Source organism: Nycticebus coucang, chromosome 5, assembly GCF_027406575.1.
Source record: "Nycticebus coucang isolate mNycCou1 chromosome 5, mNycCou1.pri, whole genome shotgun sequence".
Lineage (NCBI taxonomy): Eukaryota > Metazoa > Chordata > Mammalia > Primates > Lorisidae > Nycticebus > Nycticebus coucang.
The window spans coordinates 24,929,849-24,954,164 of NC_069784.1; the positions used below are offsets into that span (position 1 = coordinate 24,929,849).

The following is a 24,316-nucleotide window of genomic DNA, read 5'->3' on the forward strand; positions in this document are numbered from 1 at the left end:
CTCAGAGGCCAACCAAGGCCCGTCTCCACTGGGGCTTTCCCCTCTAGGTAGGGGCTGGGTCCACTGCAGGCTCTCAGCTCACCTGCTTGTTAACATGCGGGAAGGAGGATGTGTCTCCACGGCACCCTGGTCTTAGGGGTGATCAAATCACCATTCTTGAAGCTTCAGAGGTATTTGGGGCTATAATTGCTTTGTGTCATCTACAAAAATTGAGATCATAAATCAAATTTCTATGTCCTAGGTCAGGAATTCTTAATCCTGGCTGGACATTGAAATTATCTTAGGACACTTAAAAATAGTGAAGTCTAGGCTGTGCCCTAGGCCAACAGACTCAGAAACTCTAGGGGTGGGAGCCAAGCATTTGAAGTTTCTAAAAGCTCCCTAGGTGATCCGATGTGCAGCCAAGCCTGGGGACAAATGTTGCTGGCTCCGACCTTGCCAAGCTGCGCTGCTGTGAAATGGCCTGTCTACTTGTTTTTGGTCTACCGTGAGTGCAGCGGGAGCAGGAGGTTTGTGGTTGGAGCCTCGGCCTTGGCACTGTGCCTGGCCCCTCGCAGGTGCACAACACAGGTCCAGCACTGGACACACATACAGAGGCAGCAAGTGAGGACCTGGGACCCACCTGAGGTCAGCAAGGGCAAATGGTCAGTCAGCCCAGGGTTTCTGAACTTTAGAGTTTGCCAAGACAGCGCTAAGGGCAGAAGGAAAGGAAAGGCTTGTCGAATAAACATTCTGAAACCAGTGACCTGAGTTTTTTGGGTCCAGTCACCCATGGGAAGTTTTGCCTGGGTGTCCATTTATCCTGCTGTATCCAGGTCTGTCCTTCCAGAATCGATGGTCATGCACCAGAATGTGAAGTTACGTATACTGGTGCCCGTGGTGCTTCAAGAAGAGAAGGATGACCCCATTTCCATCATACTGACAAGAGGATTGCACAATCCTGGGCCCTGCCAGCAAAGCCTAGGTACACAAGCATTGTTTACTCTGCCCATTCTGCAGAGCACACAGGGCCAAGAACACCTACCAGGGAGCCTCTGACGGCTCTGCAAACACAGGCGCTGGTCTCCTAGCTGACTTCAGCTGCCCAGAATAAGGGATCTTTGTCACTTTACTCACTTTTCTGTCTGATTCTGAAAAGAAACCAAGGAACGTGGTGTCCAAAATGGGGTTCCTTTTCAAATTTTGGACAGAGACATTTGGACCACGTGGCTTTTTATTCTTCCTGGGAGAAACCTCACCTGAGGTCCTGGGCTTGCCGTGATGGGGGATTCCTAGGTCCTGACCCCTCTTTTCCACTCTGGAGGCCCACCCTTATGAGCTGGGAAAATTATAGAGTAACTTGCTAAGGGAAAGTCACACTTTGGAAGGGAGGAGGAGGAGGTAAACACTGCCAGAAACTGGGGGGTCTTGCTTATTTGATTTCATTTTAAAAGCCTTCAGCTCGCTTTGTAAGACAATCTGAGTGTGAGATTGCTGGGATTCGAGAGAGTATCCATAAAAAAGGCAAAAGACAAATTTCCCCATCAAGTTCTTAGTGATTGACGGTCCAGAAATTAAAATGTAGGTAGAAGAAAAAACACAACTCAGTGCTAGAAATACTACATGTATTATCTGTACTGAAAGATTCAGATTTTCAGTGTTTCTGAGAGTGTGGCCTATAATGACCCCGATCGGAATCTCCTGAGCCCAACCCAGTTCCCTGGTTAGAGTCTCTGGGCTGGGGAACTTAGAACCTGCATCTTTGGTCCCCTCCTTTGATGATTTTCATGCACTCTGCACTTTGAGAACCTCTGTACCTCTTTTATATAATTCTTTCTCATTTTATCCTTCCAGTGAGGGAGGATATATTGTCAGGTCCTAAGCAGTCTGTCTGAGTTGAGGGTTGAGCTCAAGGCTTTCCCAATTTTTGAGACTATGAAACTTTCTCTATCATTTTTTTCCATCTAGAAACAGCAGCCTTTGAGGTTGACACCAGCCCCAGAGGAAAGAGCACAAAGCCCTCCTTTACTGCCATGTGTTAAATACTTTGCATCCATTTTTTCCTGTATCTTCCCTGAGACTCTGTATTTTGTTTAGATGAGTAATGGGCTCAGGAAAGGTTAAATGCCTTGCCCGCAATCACCCAGCTAGGAAATGGTAAGGCAGGGAGTCAAACCAAGCCACCTCCTTCCTCCCCGACACTGGTCGAAGAGGTAAAGAGGATTTAGCCCGTGTTTGAAGTTGACACAAACACCCAACAACCACATAGCTAATGGCAACCGAATAGAGATTTCTGGATCCCTGAAACCACTGTTCTAGAAATACTATATTGGGTCCTGGGAGTCCAGAGCTTTGTCAAGGATTGTCCTGAACATTAGGCTCGTGCTGTCCCCAAGATCAACTCATGAGGCCCAGCTGCTGAGGAATCACCTTCCAGTGCAGCTACACCCCTCTCTTACCACCCGGAAGAGCTTGAAGAAGTCCACGTTGGCATAGAGAGCATCCTCTACCCACTGGAGGGTACCCTGGGAGAGGGGACACATGGCGTGGCGCACTGTCTCTGCCCCGTGTCGCTGGCTGAAGATGATGAAGCGCTCCAGGAGGGCCTTGCTGCAGGCGATGTCCTTTAGCGCCAGGTCCGGGACTCCATGAGCAAACTGCAGAGAGGAGGAGGCAACACTGTGGTAGGGAAAGGGACGTCCAAGTACCGACCCACAGAACTGAGGATGCATCATGTTATAGGGCAAGGGGGACAAACCGGCTAAGGAGCTGGTTTTAAATACACAGATGATTTTGGATTTTCTGAGTGGGTTCAATGTTATCACAAGGATTCTCTAAATGTGGAAGAGGACCCGGGCGCAGTGGCTCATGCCTGTAATTTTAGCACTCTGGAAGGCTGAGGCAGGTAGATTGCTTAGGTTCAGGAGTTCAAGACCATCCTGCCTTGGCCTCCCACTGACAATTCTGGTGAGGAGGAGGCATGGTGCCAGGTGGAGACTGGTGGTTAGAAGAGAGGCTGGTGCATGGACCAAGGGGCTGAGAAACCAGGTGGGCCCCGGGGTCACAGAGGAAGCTGGGTATGCAGATCAGGTGGGTAGGTCAGGCCTCACAGGCGAATGGGGACTCAGGCTTGTTGATGGGGGCGCCTAAGCTAATCAGAGCTAGTAACGCTGACTACAGGCACAATCTGGGGACCCGGGCCCTTGTTCTCCCACATGAAAGGCCTCAGCCCTGATACCAGAGGCATGGCACTAAACGCCAAACGTCACATCAGCAAGGAACTGGAGAGAAATTTCCCCTAAATTCCTGCCCTTATCTCCATCTGCCTTTTATTACCAACTGGAAGTCATCACAGGCATTGCCAGGGCTTGAGTTTTATGAGCTGAAGAGAAAGCAAAGGTGAAAACAAGCTGTGGCTGTTGCCGACACTGGTGAGGGAGGACTGGGCAGGGCCTGGGCACTGTGGGGCTGCGCTCACGCTGCCCCTGGGCTGACCCTCAGCTCCCCTTGTCTAGTCTCTGTGAAAACCTCTGAGAAACCAGAAGAGCAGGTGTGGGCTGCACTGTGCTGAGAACCGGCATGAAAACCTCCTTCCAGGAGCGTCCTGACCAGGCAGGGCAGGGGCCCCCTTCCTCTGGCTCAGATTATGTCGGGACGGCCACAGGCCCTGACGTTCTGCTGTGTCTCCCAGGGAGTCTGGAGGAGGAGCAGAGCTGGCCCCAGGGAGTTGGCCACTGCCCATCTCACATTCTTACTGTGTTCATCACACTAAGAACCTAAACCCAGGCTGGGGGCCGGGAGGCAGCAGAACCACCTGGAAAGCTTATTCAAACGCAGATCGCTGGGCCCCATCCCAGAGTGCTGGACTCGGTCTGGGTTGGGGCCTGGGGATTTGCATTCCTAGCAAGCTCTTTGAAATTCAAGAGCCACTGAACTAGGGTAGGAAACACTGGATCGAATGGAGAAGACCTGGACTCTGCTCTGGCTCTGGCCATTTCCAGCCCTATAGCTGTGCACAAATCACCCCATCACGGGACACCCAAGTCTCCCCACCTGTTTGACCCATTTCAGGTTTGTCACAAGGGAAGAAGGAGCTAACAGATGTGACAGTCATGTGTCAGTAGGGAAAACGTTCTGTATAGATACAGGAGATTATTAAAAGGGACAGAAAGCACTTTAAGGGGTACAGGTCAGAAATGCTCTGGCAAGCAGAAGGAGGAGTTTTCTGGGCGTGGAGAAGAAAGTGGTCCAGGAAAGAGGCAGCATCCGGCGCTGGGCCCTCAGGAGGCCACTGTAGCACACACGGGCCTTCCCTGCCAGAGTCTCAGCCCCCAACCCTCCTCTCAGCTTGCCTGGCCGCCTTCTTTCCTGTCAACTCTCCTCAAATAGCCTTTCCCGGGCTCCCATTTAAGACTACCCTATTCCTCACCTGGCCGTCCCCCTCGAATGCCTGCTTCTGGTGGACTGCCCTCCCAGCACCTGTCACAACTGAGACTCATGACAGGTCCTCTGCTATGTGACAGTTACCCAGGTTCTGGGGCTTTGCCTGTCTTGTTCAGCCCATGCTCCGAAATATTTGCTGAATAAATGAGTAGACTTTTGTTTCCTCACCTATAAGAGGAGGTCGAGCCACATGACCCCTAAGGTTCCTTCCAGTGATAAAACCCTGAGAGGCTTTAAATGTTGCTGGGAGGTGTGCGGCTCCAGAGCCCTGTGATGAGAGTGTGCACTGGCTCAGGCGACCCCTCAGTGTTCGTCTACATATGGGGTATAGGTCATGGCCCCTGAGTGTGGAAGCCTCACTCGGCCGCCCGTCCAAGGACATCCACCTACCTGCTCAGGACGGACTTGAGAGTTGACCAGAAGGTAGACAACTGAGTCAGACAGGCCGATGTTTTTTATGAGAAATAGTGTCAGCGTCTCTTCATCTTTTAGGATATCCCTTATTCGTATTCCTTTTCCTGGACAAGGATGAAAGAACAGAGTGTTGAAGGGGAGATGGGTCAGAAAGGGCAAACAGCTAGAAGTGATTGGAAACATTTCTAATTTGACTCTCAGAAGAAGGCTCTGTTCTCGGGCTCTTGGGGAGCCCTGGGGGGTGGCAGCTTGCCAGTGGGCTATCACCAGCACCACTGCATATTTGCTGCTGAAGCAGCTGGGCACAGTTTCGTGAGAAGTCACAGAGGCTAGAAAAAGGGGGCCAGGGTGGGTGGGGGTGTCAGATGCTCTGTGGGGTTGGCCTAGAACAGTGCTACTCAAGAGGGTGGGGCAGGGAGCTGGAGCAGGGCTTCTTTGTCCCCCCAGGAATATTTGGCAATATCTGAAGACATTTCTGGTTGTCAGAGCTGGGGAGGTGCGGGCAGGTAGAGACCAGGGGTGCTGCTGAACATCCCACAATACAGAGGACAAACAAAGAATTATCTGGCCCCAAAGGTCAATGGTGGTTGAGAACCCCCCCACCATCATGTAGGACTGTAGGAGGTGTGTGCTCTGCCCACAATGCCATTGTCATGGGGATGGGGTAGAGGACCCTTCTTAGCCTTTCTGCCACTTCAGTTCAGGTTGAGATGCTCAGATTGTTGACATGGACTAAGGGAGATAGGTTTTTTGAGAGCTAGAGGTGGGAAGAGGAGATGGCCCAGTGCAAGGGCTTGCCCCATGACCCCCTTACATGCTCTCCCTCCCCTCAAAGCCCACAGCAAGCAGGAGCTACTTTCTAAAGAGACAGAAGGGTCTCGTCACAGTGAAGGTGACCTTTGGGTATGCAGCTGAGCCTCTCCCAGCATCCATCTCCCAGGACTGCTGTGGGAGTGATGTACAGTGAGGAAGTAAGTGCTCAGAGCTCCCAGGCCTGGAAACAGCGAGCACTCAATAAATGCTTGTTCTGATGCCAGTAACATTATTCTTACCACACCCAGGGGATTCACACCAGCACCCCCTCCTCCACCCGTTTCAGGGCCAGCACTTGGTCTCAAGCTGGCCACTGCTGCAGTTCACGAGGCGCTGGCCAGGGAAGAGCCTGACAGGTCCAGACCTCCACAGAGCCATTCAACACAAAGGGAAGCATTGGGTCGTGTGAAAATCCTGGTCTCTGTGCCCCAAGCACTCCAGGGGCCCGGCTGGCTGTTCATCTCCTGGTTCTTCTCTGACAAACTCTAACCATCACAAGCCCCATTCCTTCCTGTGCCCAATTCTCTGGCATCCTATCCTCTTCCTTTCCAAATTCTCTCCTCCCCAAGCAGCCAAGAAGCCTGCCCCCCAAATGCCTGGCAGCCACCCTTTCCATTCTCAGGCTATGCCTTCCCCATACAGTGCTTCGTCCAGATCAACACTGCTGGTAATTCCTCTGAGAAGGTCTAGGATCTGTCCCACAGGCCTGCCCATGCAGTGAGGGCAGGTGCCACCAGTCCTAGGGGTCCACTCCATGGTAGAGTTTCTTGCCCTGGTGGGTGCCCTTGGGTGTTCTGCCAACCGGTAGCCCACATCATTCCTCTTTGCACAGAAGTCGAAGGGCTATGGTAGGACCCGAACATGGGACCCCAAGGTGGGAGGAGGGCTCTGAGAGGGGGCTGTTCTGTTAGTCCTGTCTCCCTTCCTTTCTCATGACATAAGTCTTATTACCTTCAAACCAGGCTGCCCCTGGGGGCAGCTCAATTGTTCTTCTCCCAGTTACTCCTGTGTATCAGCCTTGTGTGCCTGTGATCCAGGAGCACCATCCACAACACACACACACACACACACACACCTCCTAAGAGTTGGGGCAATGGACCCTGCTTTCATTACACACCCCATTGCACCCAGCAGTGCTGGCCACACAGACGTAAGCCCTTGAGGTCACCTCTCTCTGACATGCAGCAATAGAGCCTGACATCAAATCAGGGTCTCAATAAGTGACTGTCGAGTGACAAGAGGCACCCAGTAAATACTTGTTGTCTTGACCTGAAAGTCAGGACCTCATCTGGCTGTTTATCTCTTAGTTATTCTTTAACTCACTCACCTGAACTTACATACAAATGCTTGGGAGGGAAAAGGGGCAAAACAAGGGAAGCCAGGGCGGGATTTTGCCAGGCATTGTGCAACAGACCACCCAGGTGACTGGGCCCTGGTGGCCCTAGGAGCAGGGGAGGAGCGCTGGCTCACCGTGCACCTGAGGAGGCTGAGGCCGCCCTGCAGCCAGAGCTGGGCCCCGGCGCAAGTGGTGGCCGATACCAGACAGAGTCTCGCTAGACTCCTGAGGGAGAAATGCCAACTGGGGGCCTGAGGAAAGCAAAATAAATTTAGTTAAAAATGTGGTTCTTCTTGTTCTCTACCCTGGGAAGATTAGAGGCTGGGAGTGGGGGCTGCTGAGGCCCACGGAGCTGAGGGGAGCTGAGGGCTGGGGCGGGAGGGGAGGTGTTTGCGGAATGCGTGGGGCTCACAGGAGGAAGGTGTTGGAAAGATGATTGAGAGACCACAGAGCTTGCTTGGGGGTGAGAAGGGAGGGGGCTCTTTCCATTAATCCTCCCCTGCTGAGAATGCAGCACTACAGGTTTGCTAAGAAAGGAGAATGCTGCCTGGGTCAGCCACTGGCTTACTTTCCCAGGTGACGAGGAACTGACAGGCAAAAGCACACCACTGCGTCACATGCCCACCTCACTTTCAAAGGCTTGGCTTTGGGCCGAGGATGCCACGTTCACAGTGAGCAACGTTCCCAGGTGACTCGGAAATAGTCTGTGGACCCAACAGTGGACTTCACTCCCCAGCCTGGAATTCTTTCAGAAACTATGTCCCTCACTTGGAGATGGATCCCTGTCCCCTCTCACAGCCACGGAGGTCAGAGATTCTAGACACTGTGTCCCCAGCCCTTGGGGCACCTTGACAGGCCTTCCCTGAGCCTGTGCCCCAGACCCACCTCCTGTCAGGGACTTTCACCCACAGCCCGCTGGCTTGTGGAAAGGCCTACTAGAATACCAACTTGAAATTGGTCCTGCTTTGGGGTTGAGAAGTAATGATTTTGGTTCTCATATACACATTGTAAAAACCACAGAGAAATTGTGGTTTGAAATTACTTCCTTTATACTTCCCTCCAGCAAGGCTCAAGTGATGATCAGACACTTGAATGAAATGCCTGCCTCATCACAGACCTTACGAGATGCGTGAGCTGTATAGTCACATTGAGAGTCAGACAGCCCATGTCCCCATCTGCTTGTTTAAAATTGGAAAAAAATACTTTCTAGTTGGTCACTGGGGTGGGGGTTAGTGTCTTACCATTAAAACGCTAATTATACTCATACCTTATAAGGTTCTTTAAACTTGAGCTCACTAAAATAAACTGTCCTACTCAGAGCAGCAAAGAATGTAGTGTTTATAATGTGGTTTGCAGAAAATAACCACAGAAAGTCTATGCTTTACTATTTTTGAAGCAATTAGAATGCAATTAAGCAACCTTAACCTACAGTCTGAACATACTCCTGTTATTCTTTGCTCCCGTGGGGAGAGAAGGCAGAGGGGTCGGATGGGAGGAGAAGTGATATCTTTGGAGATGTTTCTCCTACTGACTCCCTGTATCCTGAAGCCCCCTACTCTCCTCCACCGGGCACCCCACATGCTATGGTCATTGCCCGCTCGCTCCTCTCTGTCCACATCTGCCCCGTGAGCCCTCTGAGGGCAGGCACTGGGCCCAACTTACCTCTCCGATCCTGGAGAGGAGCCCAGAGCCTGGCTGGCAGCAGGTGCCCAATGTCTGCTATGTTGAAGAAGCCACACAGCGTGGGGGGAGCCGAGGGGCTGACTCGAGCCATTTCCCACTTGTGTTGTTTAGAACTCAGAACAAAAGCTGTTCTCTTCAGTACCTGCCATGCCCTTCCTCATCCTTGTCAACCTCCAAGGTCATCCTTTGCGTCACCTCCCATCCATCCTAGGAGCTCAAACTACAATTTTCCAGCCTTGAAGCCCTGTTCTCTGAACAATCTTCCCTCTCCTCGCAGCCTTTTCTTGGAGGGCACTGTCCACACTCCAGGCTGCAGTAATCACTCCATTCTCGGAGGCTTCAATTCCTCTTAGCCCTTCATTTACACCCCTCTCAAGAAGGGGTTCCAGCTGCCATGCCCTGTCCCTCTAGCTGTCCTCAGAGGAGCCTACTAAGATGTGGTGCCACACAACATCCTCCTAGACTTTCAAAGTCATGACACACTGATGTCATGACGGCTGTTGGTTTCTGTGGGTTCCTGAATTTTCCCCTGGAGAGGAGAGACCAACTCTTCCATCCGTCCTCCTCACTGCTGTCTGCCCAGGCGCCTGCCCACACTATCTGTCTGCACACCTGCTGTGCCCATGTGAGTGCCAGCAGCCTGCCCCTCATCCCCGCGCCTCCCCTCACCATGCCACTGTCCTTGCTACGCTTCATCACAGCTGCATTCCGGGGCTTCTGAATGCCTTCTGCCCACCTACCCTGCCTTTGAAATCCTGAATTCGCATATTTCACTTTCTGACCTCAGTCACTTACACAGGGCCATGGAGCCCATGAGACCTCCACTCCACTCCCCTAAGCCCATGTTAGTCCCTCTGGCTTCTCGTCCCTCCTCATGCCACATGGGCCTGATGCAGTGGTCCAGTCATGGCCTTCAGCCCTGTGCCTGCTCGACCTTCTGGGGTGCCTCCCTCCATGCCCCAGCCCTGCACCTCCCCATCTCTACCTGCTCTGCCTCGGGGCCCGGGTGCTAAGTACTACTGGGTAGAACAGTGCAGTGACAGGTGTGATGTCATGGTAACACGCGGTCTGTCTCCCTGGCTCTGCACTGGTATGTGGCCTTGTTTCTACGTGTTCCAGGAAAGCTCTCTCTCTCAGCTGTGGAAAACCGCCTATCAAACTCTGCAAACACCTCTCTCCCTGCCCTTGACCTAGCCGCATGCTTCCCAGAATGCCATCTCTCTGGCATTTTTCTTTTGCCTCTAGAGTCCCCTGGGATGAGCCCTTTCCTGCCCTCTTTCCTAGCATCCTGCCTCTCCCTTCCTGGCGTGGATCTTCTCTAAGGAGATCCTCCTGTGGCCTCTGCAGCCCATCCCTTCCCGCCTCCTTCAATGTCTTTTTCATCAAATCTTCCCATTTTTCCTATATCTTGAGTCTCTCTGATGAGTGAGGCAAGTGACAATTGCAAGCACTGAAGCCCAGCTTACCTGCGATTCTCTCGGGGTGAGTCTGGAGGGTGCCCATGAAATGGGACAAGGTTCGGAGCTCTGCCCAAATATGGCCAAGGTGCTGGCTCTCTGGTGCATCCAGGAGGAGTTCCCGAAAATCTCGATACACCCTTGCTAAGCTGGAGAAGGACGGATATATTACATCAATAAAGAAATACCTATCATTTTTATAGTAATAACAACACCGTGCACTATATTTAGGATACCATGACACAGCTTCTACATTATGTACCCTTAAAGTCCTGCCAAGGCAGAAGGAGAGAGATTTTACTTCCTGTACACACACATAGGCAGCCACATGGCAGGAATGTGAGAGATCAGCTCAGTCTTCCAGGTCAGAGACAGATCAGCTCCCAAACCCATGCTCTGTGTGGCTCTTGTCCAGAGAAGCCTTAAGTGTGGGGATATTGGTACATAATATAGGAGGGTCTTCCAGGCCCTCACCGCTTCTCTGAGATCCGCCCTTCTACCCACCACAGGGTTGCTCTAGCACAGTGGTTCTGAACCTGTGGGGCTGACAAGCATCCCAAAAGGCATTCCACACAATTACACACACATGTGCATGCACATACCTCTGCCGAGGATGATCAAATGGGGAGAACAAAGCTGGGCCAACCAGATTTGCTCCCAGGAATTGGAATGGTATTTAGGGTGCTCTTCTGATTGCCCAAGTCAGGGTGCTGTGGACTGGGTGACCAGCAGCAGCCCAGGTGTTGAGGAGCAGGGGAGATGGGCCATGGAGAGAGGCAACCACAGTGGATGGTTCAGAGAAGCAGAGGGGCTGGACCTTGCAGGCCCAGATGGAAGAGAGCTGAGGAAGCGACTCTTGATGGCTCTCCATTTCCTGGCCCCCCTCTCCTGAGCCCTGCCTTGCCACCTTGGCCTTTGTGAGAAGGTCTAGTATCCAAGTCATACATTTCCTTCTGGGGCCCGAGCCTGTTTGAATGTATTTCTGTGCCTTGTAAGCAGAAGAACCTTGAACAAGCTAATATTTTCCCCACAATGTGTATATGAACCATGGAACCCAGCTTTCTACGTTCAAATGCCAGGGGCAGCTGCAGTCTGGAGTCCCTTGCTGATTTCCACCCCAGTCTTTCTCAGTAGAACCCACAAACATGGCCAAGGCCAGCTCCGCCAGAGCTCCACACAGCCTCCCTGACCCCACTGCACTACCCCATGGGTCTCTGGATGGCGGGCATGGCTCTTTGGTGCATCCAGGAGGAGTTCTTTCAGGAATCTCAGGGTGTCTCAGGAGAATGTGCACACTGTAAACTAAAACGTCAAGGCAGCGCTTGCAGGGATGTGAACCCAGCCAGGGCTTTCTAGGAAGACAGCTGTTCCCTCCTCTCTCTCCATAATCTAGGAGTCAGCAAATAGGTAACTATTAAATGCTTGCAGACCACACTGTCTCTGTCACAACTACTCAACTGTGCCAGTATAGGGCACAAGCAACCATAGTTTGTTCCCAGTAGAGAAGGCCACCTCCAAGTTCAGGCTGATCTGTCAAAATGTCCTTTTTAAAAAAAGTTTAAATGCAGATTCATCCTGGAGAAATTATATTGAGCTCATCTAAGGAATAAACTGAAATAATCAAATCTCTGTTTCACCCTGACCTGTTATTTACACAGTAGGGTAAAGTTTGGTCCCCAACAAGCCCTGGTTGGTGACCTCCAGGTATAACCTTCATGAAGTGTGACTCAAGGTCAGCAGAGCAGGTAAGGATGGCCCTGTGCACATCCATGAGCCTCTGTCCACAGGACATGCTCACACCACTTGACTTGCAATGTATTAACCTGGAGTCCACAAGCTCCAGGTCCCTGAAATCATATGTACAATGTCACGTTTTGCCTGCATCCATTTTTCTTTGAAGAGGGGCCATCAGGTTTCACCAGCTTTTCAGAATGCTTGTCAGCCTCACGGTTGAGAACCACTGTACTAGAGCCAGGTCCCAAGACCTCACCACACAAGGCGCTGACACAGTCACAGCAAAAGATTTGGAATTTGTCTTTTTCTCCCAAGAAGGAACTTCATCCTGTAAATCTAATTTCATTTCCCTTTCAATGCCCTTGACATATTTCTTAGACCTTAGAAATCTGAGAAGGCTTTTCAAGGAATAATGCCATCGGGGCTGATGAGGTGAGGGGCACTGGATGTTTCTCACCCAGAGTCTCCACCAAAGCAGGTGGGTGACCAGGAGGCAGTGGACACAGCTCCATGGGGGGCTGCCATCAAACTCCAGGTCACATCTTAGGGACATAAGGACCAAAAACTGTGTCCATGTGGCCTTAGTTTGGAGCTTTCTCCCCAAGTGTCCTGATAGTAATAAAAGATTCCAGAGGGGAAATCTGTTCTGCTCCTCAGAAATTCGGGACTCAGCAACCCACAAATACACTTCCAGTGCCGTGCGCTCTGGATGCGCATGCAGTCGGCACAGGGCAGCAATGCAAGGGTGTGCAACCTCCTTCCCGGGGTGGTGGCATCTCAGCACTTACATGGAGTTATTATAGTTTGACACGATTCCAGGAGATTCGCCTGGGGTGGGGCTTTGAAAACAAGGATTGTTCACATTACAGAAAATCCCCTGCAGCCACGGCAGCAGTCCTGCTGAGGGCATCGCCTTATTGGGAAAATGGCCTTTAAAACAGGAAAGGAGGACCAGAAGTTAGTCACGGAGACAAACACAGATGCAGCCCTAGCCCTGAAGCCTCTGCGGGAAGGGGCCCTGCTACTCTCCTTCATTCATCAACGTTTCAGAAGCAGGGACATCTAACACACGCCAGGCCCTGCGTGGGGTGCTGGAGACCAGGCTCCTCCCCTAAGCTCCTGGTGAAGTAGGGGGACAGACAGAGGGCCTGGCAGAGGCCTGGACAGCAGTGCAGAAGTAAAGGAGAGTGGGGGACAAATCATTCTGTTGGTGGGAGGGGCAGAGAGGTATAAACTTGGGGAGGGTCCAGGAGGCTTCTGATGCTGGAGGAGAAGAGGCTCGCCTATGCGGTCAATAGCTCCTAGTGAGCACCCAGCCCCAAGGCAGCTGCAAGGCCGCAGGGTGTGGGCTCCTGGGGAGGTGGGGACTGAGGTAAAGGAGTCACCTCCTTCACAGACAGGAGGTTGATTCTGGGGCTTGGGGCCTGCCACTCCTGAGCCAGAGGCTGGGGGAGATGGAGCTTCGCACTGCTCCCGAGGCTTCCGCATCAGCTGCCTAGATGGAGAGGTCATCCTGCCCCAGAGCCAGAGGAAACGTCCTCCGGAACAGGAGAGCATGGAAGAGGCTTTCCCCAGGCTCAGCCTAGGTCCTCAGACACCTCAGGGGTCCAAGAAGTAATATTTTATTAAGTATCGCTTCTCATTTTTCTCTGTGTATAACAAATTCCCTAAATGGGTCTCGAAAGCATTTTAGAGAACTCATCTTTAATCCATTCTCTTTAAAGCATGAGTTCAGATATGAAAAGCAAACAAAAAAATTGGACAGTCCTTAAGTAACCACATGTAAGTATTTGCTTAGAATGGGTAGGAATAAAAATTTATATAATGCTGATGAATCTCTGTTTTATGCATTGAACATCTGAAATGAAGGTAAGCAGGGCCAATCCCTGCACCCCCAACCCCAAGACCTTTCTAGTTTCTTCCAGGCTCGCCCAGGCTTCCCTGCTGTGCTTACATTCGTGTTGGCTGTAGAGCGGGTTGGCATTCCTTAACCAGATCAAGACCAGGAATAAAGATAAAGGCCACGCGATTTCTACCACAAAGCGAATCTGGAAAAATGAAACAAGAGGGAAAGGCCAGTGGTGCTAAGGAAACATAAGCCAAGCAGACACTCTCACGTCACCCTCTCTGTACGAGTGTACAGTAGGACTCGGGCTCTGAAATATTTACCTAAAGATCTTCCTTCTTTTATCCTTCCTCCTGCGCTGCCTCTATCTGATTTATTGTACCAGCCACATTTAGTGTCCACCCGGGCTCTATTCTGTCTCTATTTTAAAAACTACGTTAGCAGGAAGGAGGCTCAGGAATGGGGGATTCAGGGCACCTGATGTTGCTGGGCAGATTCTGACTCACTGGGGCCCGACCAAGCTGCCTTTCTCCAGCATTCCCAGTAACACAGATGCTGCAGGAAGTAAACATCTCATTGCAACGTCTCTGTGAAGGAGGAAAGAGGCCCACGGAGGGCTGGCGACCCGTGCAATGTCACATCAGCAGTGACAGCATCAGAACCATAGTCCCATCAAGACTGGTCTGGGAGGCCTCTCTGGGAAAGCTGGAGGTGACCCAAAGGCATGGGTCACCAATAGCATCAGAACCCTGTCTCCAGGACCAGGGCCCTCTCTGCCCCAGCCTGCGACCTTGCCTTGTAGCACATAGTAGACCTGTACATGTGGTCGTTGAATGAGTAAGTGACTTTGAAGTACTGGGATCCACAGCAAAGTCAACAAAATCTAGCTTGCCAGCATTTTTCCCTCAACAATTTCTGTAGATTCAAGAAACAAAGCAGGGCATACTGGCATGGGCTTTCACACGGGAAGAGGCTGCAGATGTCAACATAGGGTTGAAATTGATATTTAAATTTATGTTCAGTTTAAACCTTAAGGAACCTTGACTCCAAAGGAAGAGCCAGTTGACAGTTGCAGGCCCTGCTTTGTGACACTGTACACAGGGCTGGAGGAGGTGTGGAAGTGTGGAGGGGAAGGGAGAGGGGGAATGTGAATGGGGAATGTAATAGTTCTCCTCCCCACCTCCTGCTCCAGAAACCTGAAGAAGACAACTCATAAGATCCAAAGGAGATTTTTAGCAGCTCATCACGAATAGAAACTTAAATTTATAGAGATCAGAGAGGGGCTATATGCATAGTCTTAATGTAACCTTTTATTGTTTTCCTTTCAAAGAAATGTAAATAGGATCTTAGCAAAATGGGGGACTCCATAGCAAGTGCTCAACAGTATTTATTCCTTTTCTGTGAATAAGGATAAACCATGTTCTGCCTTTTTTAAAAAAATTATTTATTATTAAATCATAGCTGTGTACATTAATGCAATCATGGGGCACCATGCACTGGTTTTATAGACCATTTGGCATATTTTCATCACACTGGTTAACATAGCTTTCCTGGCATTTTCTTAGTTATTGTGTTAAGACATTTATATTCTACATTTAGGAAGTTTCACATGTACCCTTGTAAGATTCACCGTAGGTGTGATCCCACCAATCACCCTCCCTCCCCCCATGCTTCCCCCCTTCCCTTCTGCTTTTTTAAACAATGATCTTCTGGCAACTGAATTATAATAGATTAGAAAATACATTGGTAGGGAAATTGATCATGCATTGAAGAAAAAGCAAAAACTGTGTAGGTGCAGGTGATGATTATACAGTTATCACTTTTTATAAAATGTTTTACTTAAGATATGTACAGGGAAGAAGAAATAATCATAGATTTTCTTTAAGACACTCATTTTTTCAGAGCTCCTGCTACGCCTTCTCCCACAAGATGGCAAAACAAAATATTGGACAGTTCCCACTGGGTGCTGAGGGGACTGACTCCAAGCACACTTGTTGGCATCAGACTGTTGGCAGCTCCCCCAGGACATGCAGATCAAGCTTGTCCGGGCGGGGCCTCTGCCCACCCCCAGCCCCATCTCACTGCTAACATCAGTCCCTGACCACACACAGAACTCCTCCAGCTGCCCGGACTGCCCTTTCTTATCACTCAGCACACTTCAGGGTCACTACTTCTGCAAGTAGGTGGAGCCCTTGGGGCTGTAAGCTTCCTGAGAGCAGTGATCACATCTGTCCTGGTCACTACTGTGATTCCAGCACCTCACACAGGTGGGGCTCATAATAGGTGCTCAATAAATACCTGTGAAATGAGTGAGCCTTTGTCAAGACTGGTCTGGGAGGCCTCTCTGGGAAGGCTGGAGGTGACCTAACTTTGGGTCACCATTAGTCCCCAAATGTAACAAACGGCACTCCTCCTCCCCCAGCCCCCCGGGTGTATACTCTGGTTTCTGCCTTCATTCAGGACACTCCTATCACTGGATAAGATCTGGGAGCGAGTCTGGCAGGCTATGTGCAAGCCATGAAACCGGAAGTCCCAGGGAAATGAGACAACCAGACCAGATTCCACACACTTGACACCTCCTCAAGACAATTAATTGCCTGCAATGTTGGCCTTCTACCATGTACATCGGCTGCCTTCCGTGTTGCAATGTCTACCTGGGAGAGGTCTGGTGTGCTAAACATCGATGCTGCTTTGGGAGTGGTGGAGAGATCTGGCTTAATAGCCATTTTGGGGTTTGCTTAACCCAAGTCTCAGTTTTCTTATCTATGAAATGGGACTGTTATTTCTTCCTACAGTGTGCACTGAGGGTTAAGAGCACATCACTCTGGGACCAAATACTGGGGCTCCTATCTGGCCTGCTCCATCTTAACTGTATGACCTTCGGTAACCTATTCAACCTCTCTTAACTAAAGGGACTCATCTGCAAAATGGGGATACTAGGACCCGCCTCCCAGAGCAACTGTGAGAATGAGTTAACCACATCAAACATGGACAGCGGGATCTGGCACAAAGTGACACTCAATAAACACAAGCCACTAATTGCCTCACAGGGCTGTCATCGGAGTCACAGCAGCACTGCAGATGATGTGCAGTGTACCTGTCACTGTGGGTGAGAGGTGACACTGCACATTGTCATGGCAGAAGAGCACAGAGATCCATTAAAATTTGCACAGGCATGTCTCCTCCTTTTCTGGATTCAGAACTGCTCGGCTGCTAGTTTGGAGACATGGAGGCTTTCTGAGAGAGAGACCATGTGCTGTCCCCACTCCATATGTAAACAGGAGCTCACTTCAGGAAGAAATCCACCCACCTTGCCTACCTGTCCCTTGGGTGAAATTTCTCAGCCCACACGAGTGCTTCTCACCCTCCTTGGAAATGCTCGTGACATGCTCCCCCCTCCACTCACTCCCTCATTCTTGTGTTTTAAAAGTATCTGCCCCATGCAAGGCACTGCAGCCTAAAGCTCTCCCCTCAGTGGGCAGCAGGACCAGCACCTCCTTCCCTCCTGCTGTGTCTGGTCAGGACTGGCACTGCTTTGCCCATCTTCTCACCACAGCTCTGCCCCGTGCCCTCCACTGCTGTAGCTCAGGACTTCTGTGGCTGCATGCCAGGACCATGGTGTCTTGGGCCAGGCCCTAGGTCAGTGACATCAGAATCTTGGGGCCTGGGATATCCGGATTTTTAAAAAAACACTTTTCAAATAATTCCAATGTACAGCCGAGGCTGAGAACCAGTGGTCAGTAGTTGATAATCTTTGAAAAAGTTTGCTTAGAGGTGAGCATTTCTGTTCTAACTCTGCGTGTGTGTGTTCAGGGGAGGAGGGCTGCATTGCACATTTCACCTCCTGTATAAAGAAAGACCAGCGGCCTGGCAGGTCTGGTCCTCGCAACAGCCTCTTCTCCTGCCCCGTCCCGCTCAGCACTCCCAGCCCAGAGTGGCAGCCTCGTGCTTGCTGCACAACTGCGCGAGGCATACCCCAGGGAGAAATTCCACCGTATAATCAAAGACATGTTTCTGGGCTGCTCACACTCCCCCACCCTCCCCTTCAAACATGTCTGTAACTTTAATTAAGCCCAGCTGAGGCTCAGAAGGGGCTGGTGGAAAATTTTTTCCCAAACTGGTATTTCCTCTCTCTCTCCTCGCTGCCCCCCTTAACCATTCAGTCCACACAAGGGAGGAAGGGTTTTTGGCAAGGCAGAGCTGTGTTCTCTGTTTTAGAATTTAGCTGTTAGATTTTCTTTCCTCACTCTGTTTCCGATTTCAAAGAGTACAGCCAAGGCTTGAAAGAAGCCACAGGATCAACCTTCTGCACTGGGAACCGGATGGGATTCTTAGCCTGCACGAATATGACCCGGAATCTGGGTGCACTCAGAGCTGCCTGCCCTGTAGCCCTGCACCTGCCACGTCCTCTGGCCTGATGCTGGGCCCAGAACAAAGGCCACAGCTGTCGTAGGTGCCCAGGTCTGGGGGCTGGGAAAAGATGAGCCCTTGCTCTCAGGAGCCCTCCACTCTCCCTCAAATATCCCATCAATCCCAGGGCCAGAGGATGACACTGAGGGGCCTGAGACTGCAAGGTTTTAGGACCAAGGGGTCTGCCTGTGACCTTTGTACATCCTCCCTGACTTAGGCCTGGTCTGCATCCAGTGGGGGAGGGTGTGGATTTGTCTCCAGCAGTGAGGGACGTGCTTGTTATTGGGAACACATGGGTAGGGACAAACTCTCTGGGCATCTTCTCTCACGCCTGCCAACCCCACAGCCCCTCCGAGCAAATCCTCTGCCCCACACCGTGCTTTCTCCTACTCCCCGTTATACACATCATGTGCTCGTGGGTCAGACATGGAGCTTGCTCTGAATTCCAGGGGGGCAGTGGCTGTGTCTGGCTCACCTTGGCAGAGGGCGAACACACATCCCAGTTTGCCAGGCCCAAGTCAGTTTGCGTTCACTGTCCTGGTGGGATTATCAGCCATGCTCCCTTTCCCTTTCAGAACTGCCCCAGTCTAGATGCTAAATTATAGGGTCACTCCACCTTGGCGACATCCACAACCAGCCTATTAGACGGGGCTTGCTCTGTGGCGGTACTGAGGTGTATTGGCCATGTTTGGTGGTCCTGGAGTCACACGGCTTGGGTGTGGATCCCAGACCCAACTCCACCATCCCTGCCCCTTCTCCAGAGCCTCGTTACCTCATCAGTACTGTGGGGATAACAGAGGTCTCTCTCTCTAGAATCACTGGGCGGGTGAAATGAGGTAATACACTTAGTGCTGTGCCAGGCACTAGGTAATACTTGACAAATGTTAACAGAGGAAGAAAAAAAAGGAGGGAGGAATGCAAAGATCTGAAGATTTCCATCTTACGCTCTTAAAGATTGAAGAGAAGGACTGGGGAAATTTGGTGTGTTTTTAATCTTGCTTTGCTCATCGGAGTAAACACCCCAGACCATTTTCTAGAGACAGAAATTTCCAGAAGACCCAAAAGCTTAGAAAGGAGCCACAGAGCCTTCTCAGGGTTCCTGCAGGGTAAAGGAGCATGCCCCCCATCTTACCCAGACAGTCTAGAAGCTCCCAGAATGTAGTAGCTGTGGGACAGCCATCTGGAGGCACACCAGATAGAGACCTCAATTCCCAGGGCACTGGGATGACCTGTGGCCCAAGCCTGGGCTGGGCCAGCATTCACTGGATGTCATCCCAGTGGCCTGGAAATTGAGGTCCTAAAAAAGCCTGATGACTCCATCTACCTGGGGGGCAGACTGTGGACAGGGCGGAGTCCCTGAACAAGGGGACAGCCACCAATACCAGGGAAAGGGAGATAAACCACACTTGTTTGAAAACAGATAGTCTCTGTAACAGCCACACGCTTACCACAGGAATAGAATCATTTCTGGAAAGCAGGGACAGTCCTCAGGTATAATTTCTGAGGACTACAAAAAGCACACCGAGAGTAAAATGAACTGAGAATCTTAATTTCTTATGGGGGAGAGAGGGCGGGAAGGAGAGGGAAGGGAAAACAAGGCACATTGGATTTTCCTCGGCCATCCACAGACTGCAAGCGTCATGTAGACAAGAACTGTGTCTTTGCCACTGTGTACTCAAGAGCCGGCTGCAGTGCCTGGGAATTATCGGGTATAAGTGAATACATGAATAAATTTAATAAGGAGTCTTGTTCTAGTTTTGTCAGTATTTTCGTGTAAGATGGGAAGCTCCAGGAAAACAGAGACTGAGTCTCCAATTACTGTCAGCACTTGACTCCTGGGGGCAGCGAATAAACTCTGAAGCTAATGTGGGAATGACACCGGCTCTGCAGAGGATGGCAGCCTGCAGACGGCGTGTTCCCAGACAGGCCAGTTCTGACTTGGCTTCCCTTCCTGGCCACACACATTGGACCATTGATGTGCACGGCTGGTTGTGCCCCCCGTAGCTCCCTTTTGTGCTGGTTATAAAGCTGTCAGCCCCGGCTCCACACCTACCAGCCAGCCAGGGCTCCCTCCTCATGGCAGGGCCTGAGACCAGGCTCAGACACCCAGCAGCAGCCTCGTGGCAACCCTTCCTCCCAAGTCCTAATTTCAGCTCCGCGGACCTCCTGTCTGTGTTCCCAGGTCTTGATGATTCCTCTTCCTTCCCTTGGTTCTCTCACCCCTGGGGAAGGAGTGGTGGCCGCATCCTGCAGTTCCCACGATGCCTCAGAGTTCTCTGTTACCCTCTGGTCGCTGGCTTTGTTCTTAGCTAACACATTTTCCTATAAATCCTCTCAGACTAGCCTCTCACTGAGACTCCCTCACAGGGCTTCCGATGTTCCACCAGCTGGTTTCACTTCTTCCCTAACCTTCCTTCCGATGCTCGGGACAACCCTGCCCCAGCTTCTTCGACCCATTCTGAATTGAGCTTTCTTCCCTCCGGAGGGTGTCCCCTGCCCCCTCCTCTGCTCCCTCATCCTTTACCATCCTGGGTGGCTTCTAATCCCAGCCCTCATCCTTTACCCCTCCCTCCTCTTTTCAGCTTCTTTAGCCATTTGGCTTCCACACCACTCGGCAAGGGTGCAGCAAAGTGCATTATGTCTTTATAGTTAGATATTCACTCCTTGTCCCTTCCCAAAAGTAATGTACAGAGGCCAGCTGGCATTTCCACGGACACCCCTGGGGTTCTCTGATCTCCTGTGACTCTCGCTTGCATTCTTACAGATGTGCCCTGTGCTACTTTACATCATTCTTAGTCTCAATCATACTGCAGATTTTCCCAGCCTGCATAGAATCCGGTCCAAGGTAGACTCTGTCTTACCCCACAGGTCCCTAGTCTAACCCAGCCCCACGTCTGTTCATTGAAAGAACTCGGGGAATGTCTGCAGGATTAATCATATATTGCATCTCATTGAATCTAGAGTGCAATCAGCTGTAAGATGCACTGTTATTTTTCTGCACCACTGAGAAAGAAAAAAATATGCCCAGTTAAACTGTGACTTGGTTGTGAGCTGTATCCCAATTTCAGAAACGTTAAAATGTGAAAAAACAACATGCCTTGTAGTTGCAAGTTGCAAGGGCGCTGGCTCAGGATGCATGTCTCCCCCGAGCCTGCTCTTCAAGGTTTGGTGGTGCTCCCACCACCTGGTGTGGGTGCTCAAGAGGGTAGTGGACAGGGCTGGTGGGCTTAAGACCTGAGGTAGGGGGAGGGATGGGTAGGCAATGACTTTGTAGGCAGAGAGGGTGAAAGATTTTCACATGGCCGAGGACTCCTGCAAAAGTCACCTGTGAGAGGCCCCCAGGCCACTCAGCGTGGCTGCAGTGCTGCGAGGCCCTACCTGGCCCACCCCACACTTACTGCTTCACACCTCACTTTTAAACCAGAGACAGTAACTATTACCTTTTGTCTTTTCCGCAGGGTCCAGTTCTTCCAGAGCAAAAGCTGTATCTGCCTCCCGAAGCCCATTCTGGGGGCCAGGGGAGGACCAGGAGACCACTCAGGGCCAGGCTCAGGGGCAGCAGTGGATACAAACAGCGTTCGGGGCCTCCGGCTCAGGCTGCTGTGCCCTTCTCCTGGTGATTAAAGGCTGTTTTTCCCTTTCAAAGCATAATCCCTTTTAATTACACATAAGCCCTTTGCCAAGGAAAGGAGGCAGACGCTGTAGAGGCTCCTTCTTAGGAAGTGAGAACCCTGAAGACAGAAGTGGCTGGGGCTGAGCAAATGGAGGTGGGGGCATTTTGTGGGAAACCAAGACCCTCAGGGTTCTCCTCCAGCAGAGGGGTTCCTGGGGTTCCTGAGGCTCCTGAGAAAAATATATGCCCACCTTTGGATTTCTCTGACCCACTGTTAAGTTTGGGGCACAATCTTTTTACATAAATATAGACTGGGCTTTTGTCTTATACAATAGCCCCCCAGGAGCTGGCATCCAGGGTTTGACTGTCCCTTGAGGTCCGGTCAACTCACCTGGCAGATCTGAAGTGATCTCTCTTCCATTTAGCCCTTCATCTTGCCCTAAAGCAGCGGTTCTCAACCTATGGGTCACGACCCACAGGAACTGTATTAAAGGGCCGTGGCATTAGGAAGGTTGAGAACCACTGCCCTAACGCAACATTAGGCCAGCTATTTGCGGCTCCCTGAGTTTACTCTATCACCTTGTCCTGGCTGCCTGGAGCTGTGTTGAGCCCCAAGGCTCAGCAGGACAGAGCCTGTGACTGGTGGCAATGTGTGGCACAGGTGGGGGTGTGAGGAGAGGCGGCAGGAGGGCCAGTTACTGTCACCCCAGCTGGACAGACTCATCGTCAGGCGATGGACCAGTGATCCTGGGGGCCTCCCCCTCACAGGAGTTTCGCTGGCTCTTTACTACAAAACTTTGGGTCTCTTCTCCCTCACATGTCAGAAGCTTTTTCTCTTTGAAAGACAATCATTTTATAGTTCTTACACACAATGTGTGGATGTTTGCAGGCATGAGAAAGATGTGCCTCCCTCAAACCTTGCTGTGACATTAGCACATTACCTGTCTGACATGAAAGAAAAAAAAAAAGACTCTAGTTCCTGAGACCTCGATAGGGGTGGAGGGAAGGGCAGATTAGGAGTAGATGCTGACTTCAGGGAGAGGGAGGGCTCATGGGCCCATGGAGAACTCAGGGACTGTGTGACAGAAGCCATGAGGGCCCACAGGCTGTGCCTGGCGCGACTTCCAAGTAGAGGGAGACAGAATTTCTGCTGGGGATGTCAAAAAGGTAATGGCAATTGAGATAGGCGTTGATGAGTCACAAAATAACATTTCCATTTATGATTTACAAGCTGCTTTTGCATGTTATTTTCTACTTGCTACAATTTCTTTCTTTCTTTTTTTTTGAGATAGAGTCTCACTCTGTCAACCTGTGTAGAGTGCCATGGTGTCATCATAGCTCACAGCAACCTCAAACTCTTGGGCTCAAGCTATCCTCTTGCCTCATCCAGCAGAGTAGCTGGGACTACAGGCAAGTACCATAACACTCAGCTAGTTTTTCTATTTTTAATAGAGACAGGGTCTTGCTCTTGCTCAGGCTGGTCTTGAACTCATGAGCTCAAGTGATCCTCCTGCCTTAGCCTCCCAGAGTGCTAGGATTATAGATGTGAGGCATTGTGCTCAGCCGTCCTCACTATAGTTTCTTTCTTTTTTTCGAGACACAGTCTCATTATGTCGCCCTCAGTAGAGTGCCTTGGCGTCACAGCTCACAGCAACCTCAAACACTTGGGCTTAAGCAATTCTCTTGCCTCAGCCTCCCAAGTAGCTGGGACTATAGGCACCTGCCACAATGCCCAGCTATTTTTTTGTTGCAGTTGTCATTGTCGTTTTAGCTGACCTGAGCTGGGTTCGAACCTGCCAGCCTCAGTGTATGTGGCCGGTGCCCTACCCACTGAGCCATGGGCACCACCACTCACTACGATTTCTGAGGTAGATACTGGCTCTATTTTACAGACAAGGAATCCGAAGCCTGGTGAGATTAACACTCTGTTCAGGGTCACACATGACAATGCTAGTTTCTCGAACAAGTCAGTCATCTGAACTCTGTGCAAAGATAGGGAGGCAGGAATAGCTTCTCCTGCCCAGAAAAATCACAAGTGAAGCCTGGCTGGAGTGAAGGGGATGGCTGGAGGGTGCTGAGAGAGAAGGCTAGAAAGGGAAACAGAGGCCAGACTGAAAAATTGACGATAATGATGATTCATCCAACTGAGATTTACTGAGCACCCCTGAAGTAATCCGAGGGCCCCACAAGTACAGGGCATCCCCAAACAGAAGCACGCTCTGTGCAGAATCACCAAGACCGTGCCGCATGCTACAGAGTATGGGTTTCATCACGGGGAGGTGATGAAAGATTTTAATGCGGTGGCAGCTGAGAGGAGTCAGCTCACGCTGGCAGCAGGGTGGGGGACGATTAAAGGAAAGCAGAGAGCATGGGCACTGGCAGTGACAGTCACGATGGAGAAAAGAGGGACTGGAAGGAAGGGGCCGCAGCAGAGCTGGGTGGCTTACTGGAAATGGGTGGTGACAGAGAGAAGTCAGCTAGAGTGACGGGGTTTGCGGCTAGTTAGGGAGATTGTGGTGCTCACAACAGAGCAGGGAATGCTCCTGTGGAAGGCCGATGGGGCGTAGAAGGAAATGGGGGAGGAGAGG

General features: G+C 51.0%; 1 protein-coding gene and 1 non-coding gene across 3 annotated transcripts in view; one reads left to right on the forward strand and one right to left on the reverse strand.

Annotated features, from left to right (window-relative positions):
* The window catches only part of ABCA4 (ATP binding cassette subfamily A member 4), a 127,422-nt gene extending 105,801 nt beyond the window's left edge, over positions 1-21,621 (reverse strand). The window contains exons 1-6 of one of the 2 annotated variants that reach the window (XM_053591519.1): positions 21,556-21,621; positions 13,814-13,907; positions 12,648-12,789; positions 10,135-10,274; positions 4,813-4,940; positions 2,439-2,636 (exon numbers count right to left, since the gene is read on the reverse strand). In XM_053591519.1, coding sequence (XP_053447494.1) covers positions 2,439-2,636; positions 4,813-4,940; positions 10,135-10,274; positions 12,648-12,789; positions 13,814-13,907; positions 21,556-21,621 — 768 coding nt within the window. Of the gene's footprint in view, positions 1-2,438; positions 2,637-4,812; positions 4,941-10,134; positions 10,275-12,647; positions 12,790-13,813; positions 13,908-21,555 lie in introns of those variants that run through there. The other variant, XM_053591518.1, reaches the window with a different exon arrangement.
* A 954-nt stretch (positions 21,622-22,575) lies between these two features.
* LOC128587084 (small nucleolar RNA U13) lies at positions 22,576-22,679 on the forward strand. The gene has a single exon (XR_008380504.1). It is a non-coding gene; the product is annotated as a small nucleolar RNA U13 (small nucleolar RNA).
* The last annotated feature ends 1,637 nt before the right edge of the window (positions 22,680-24,316 follow it).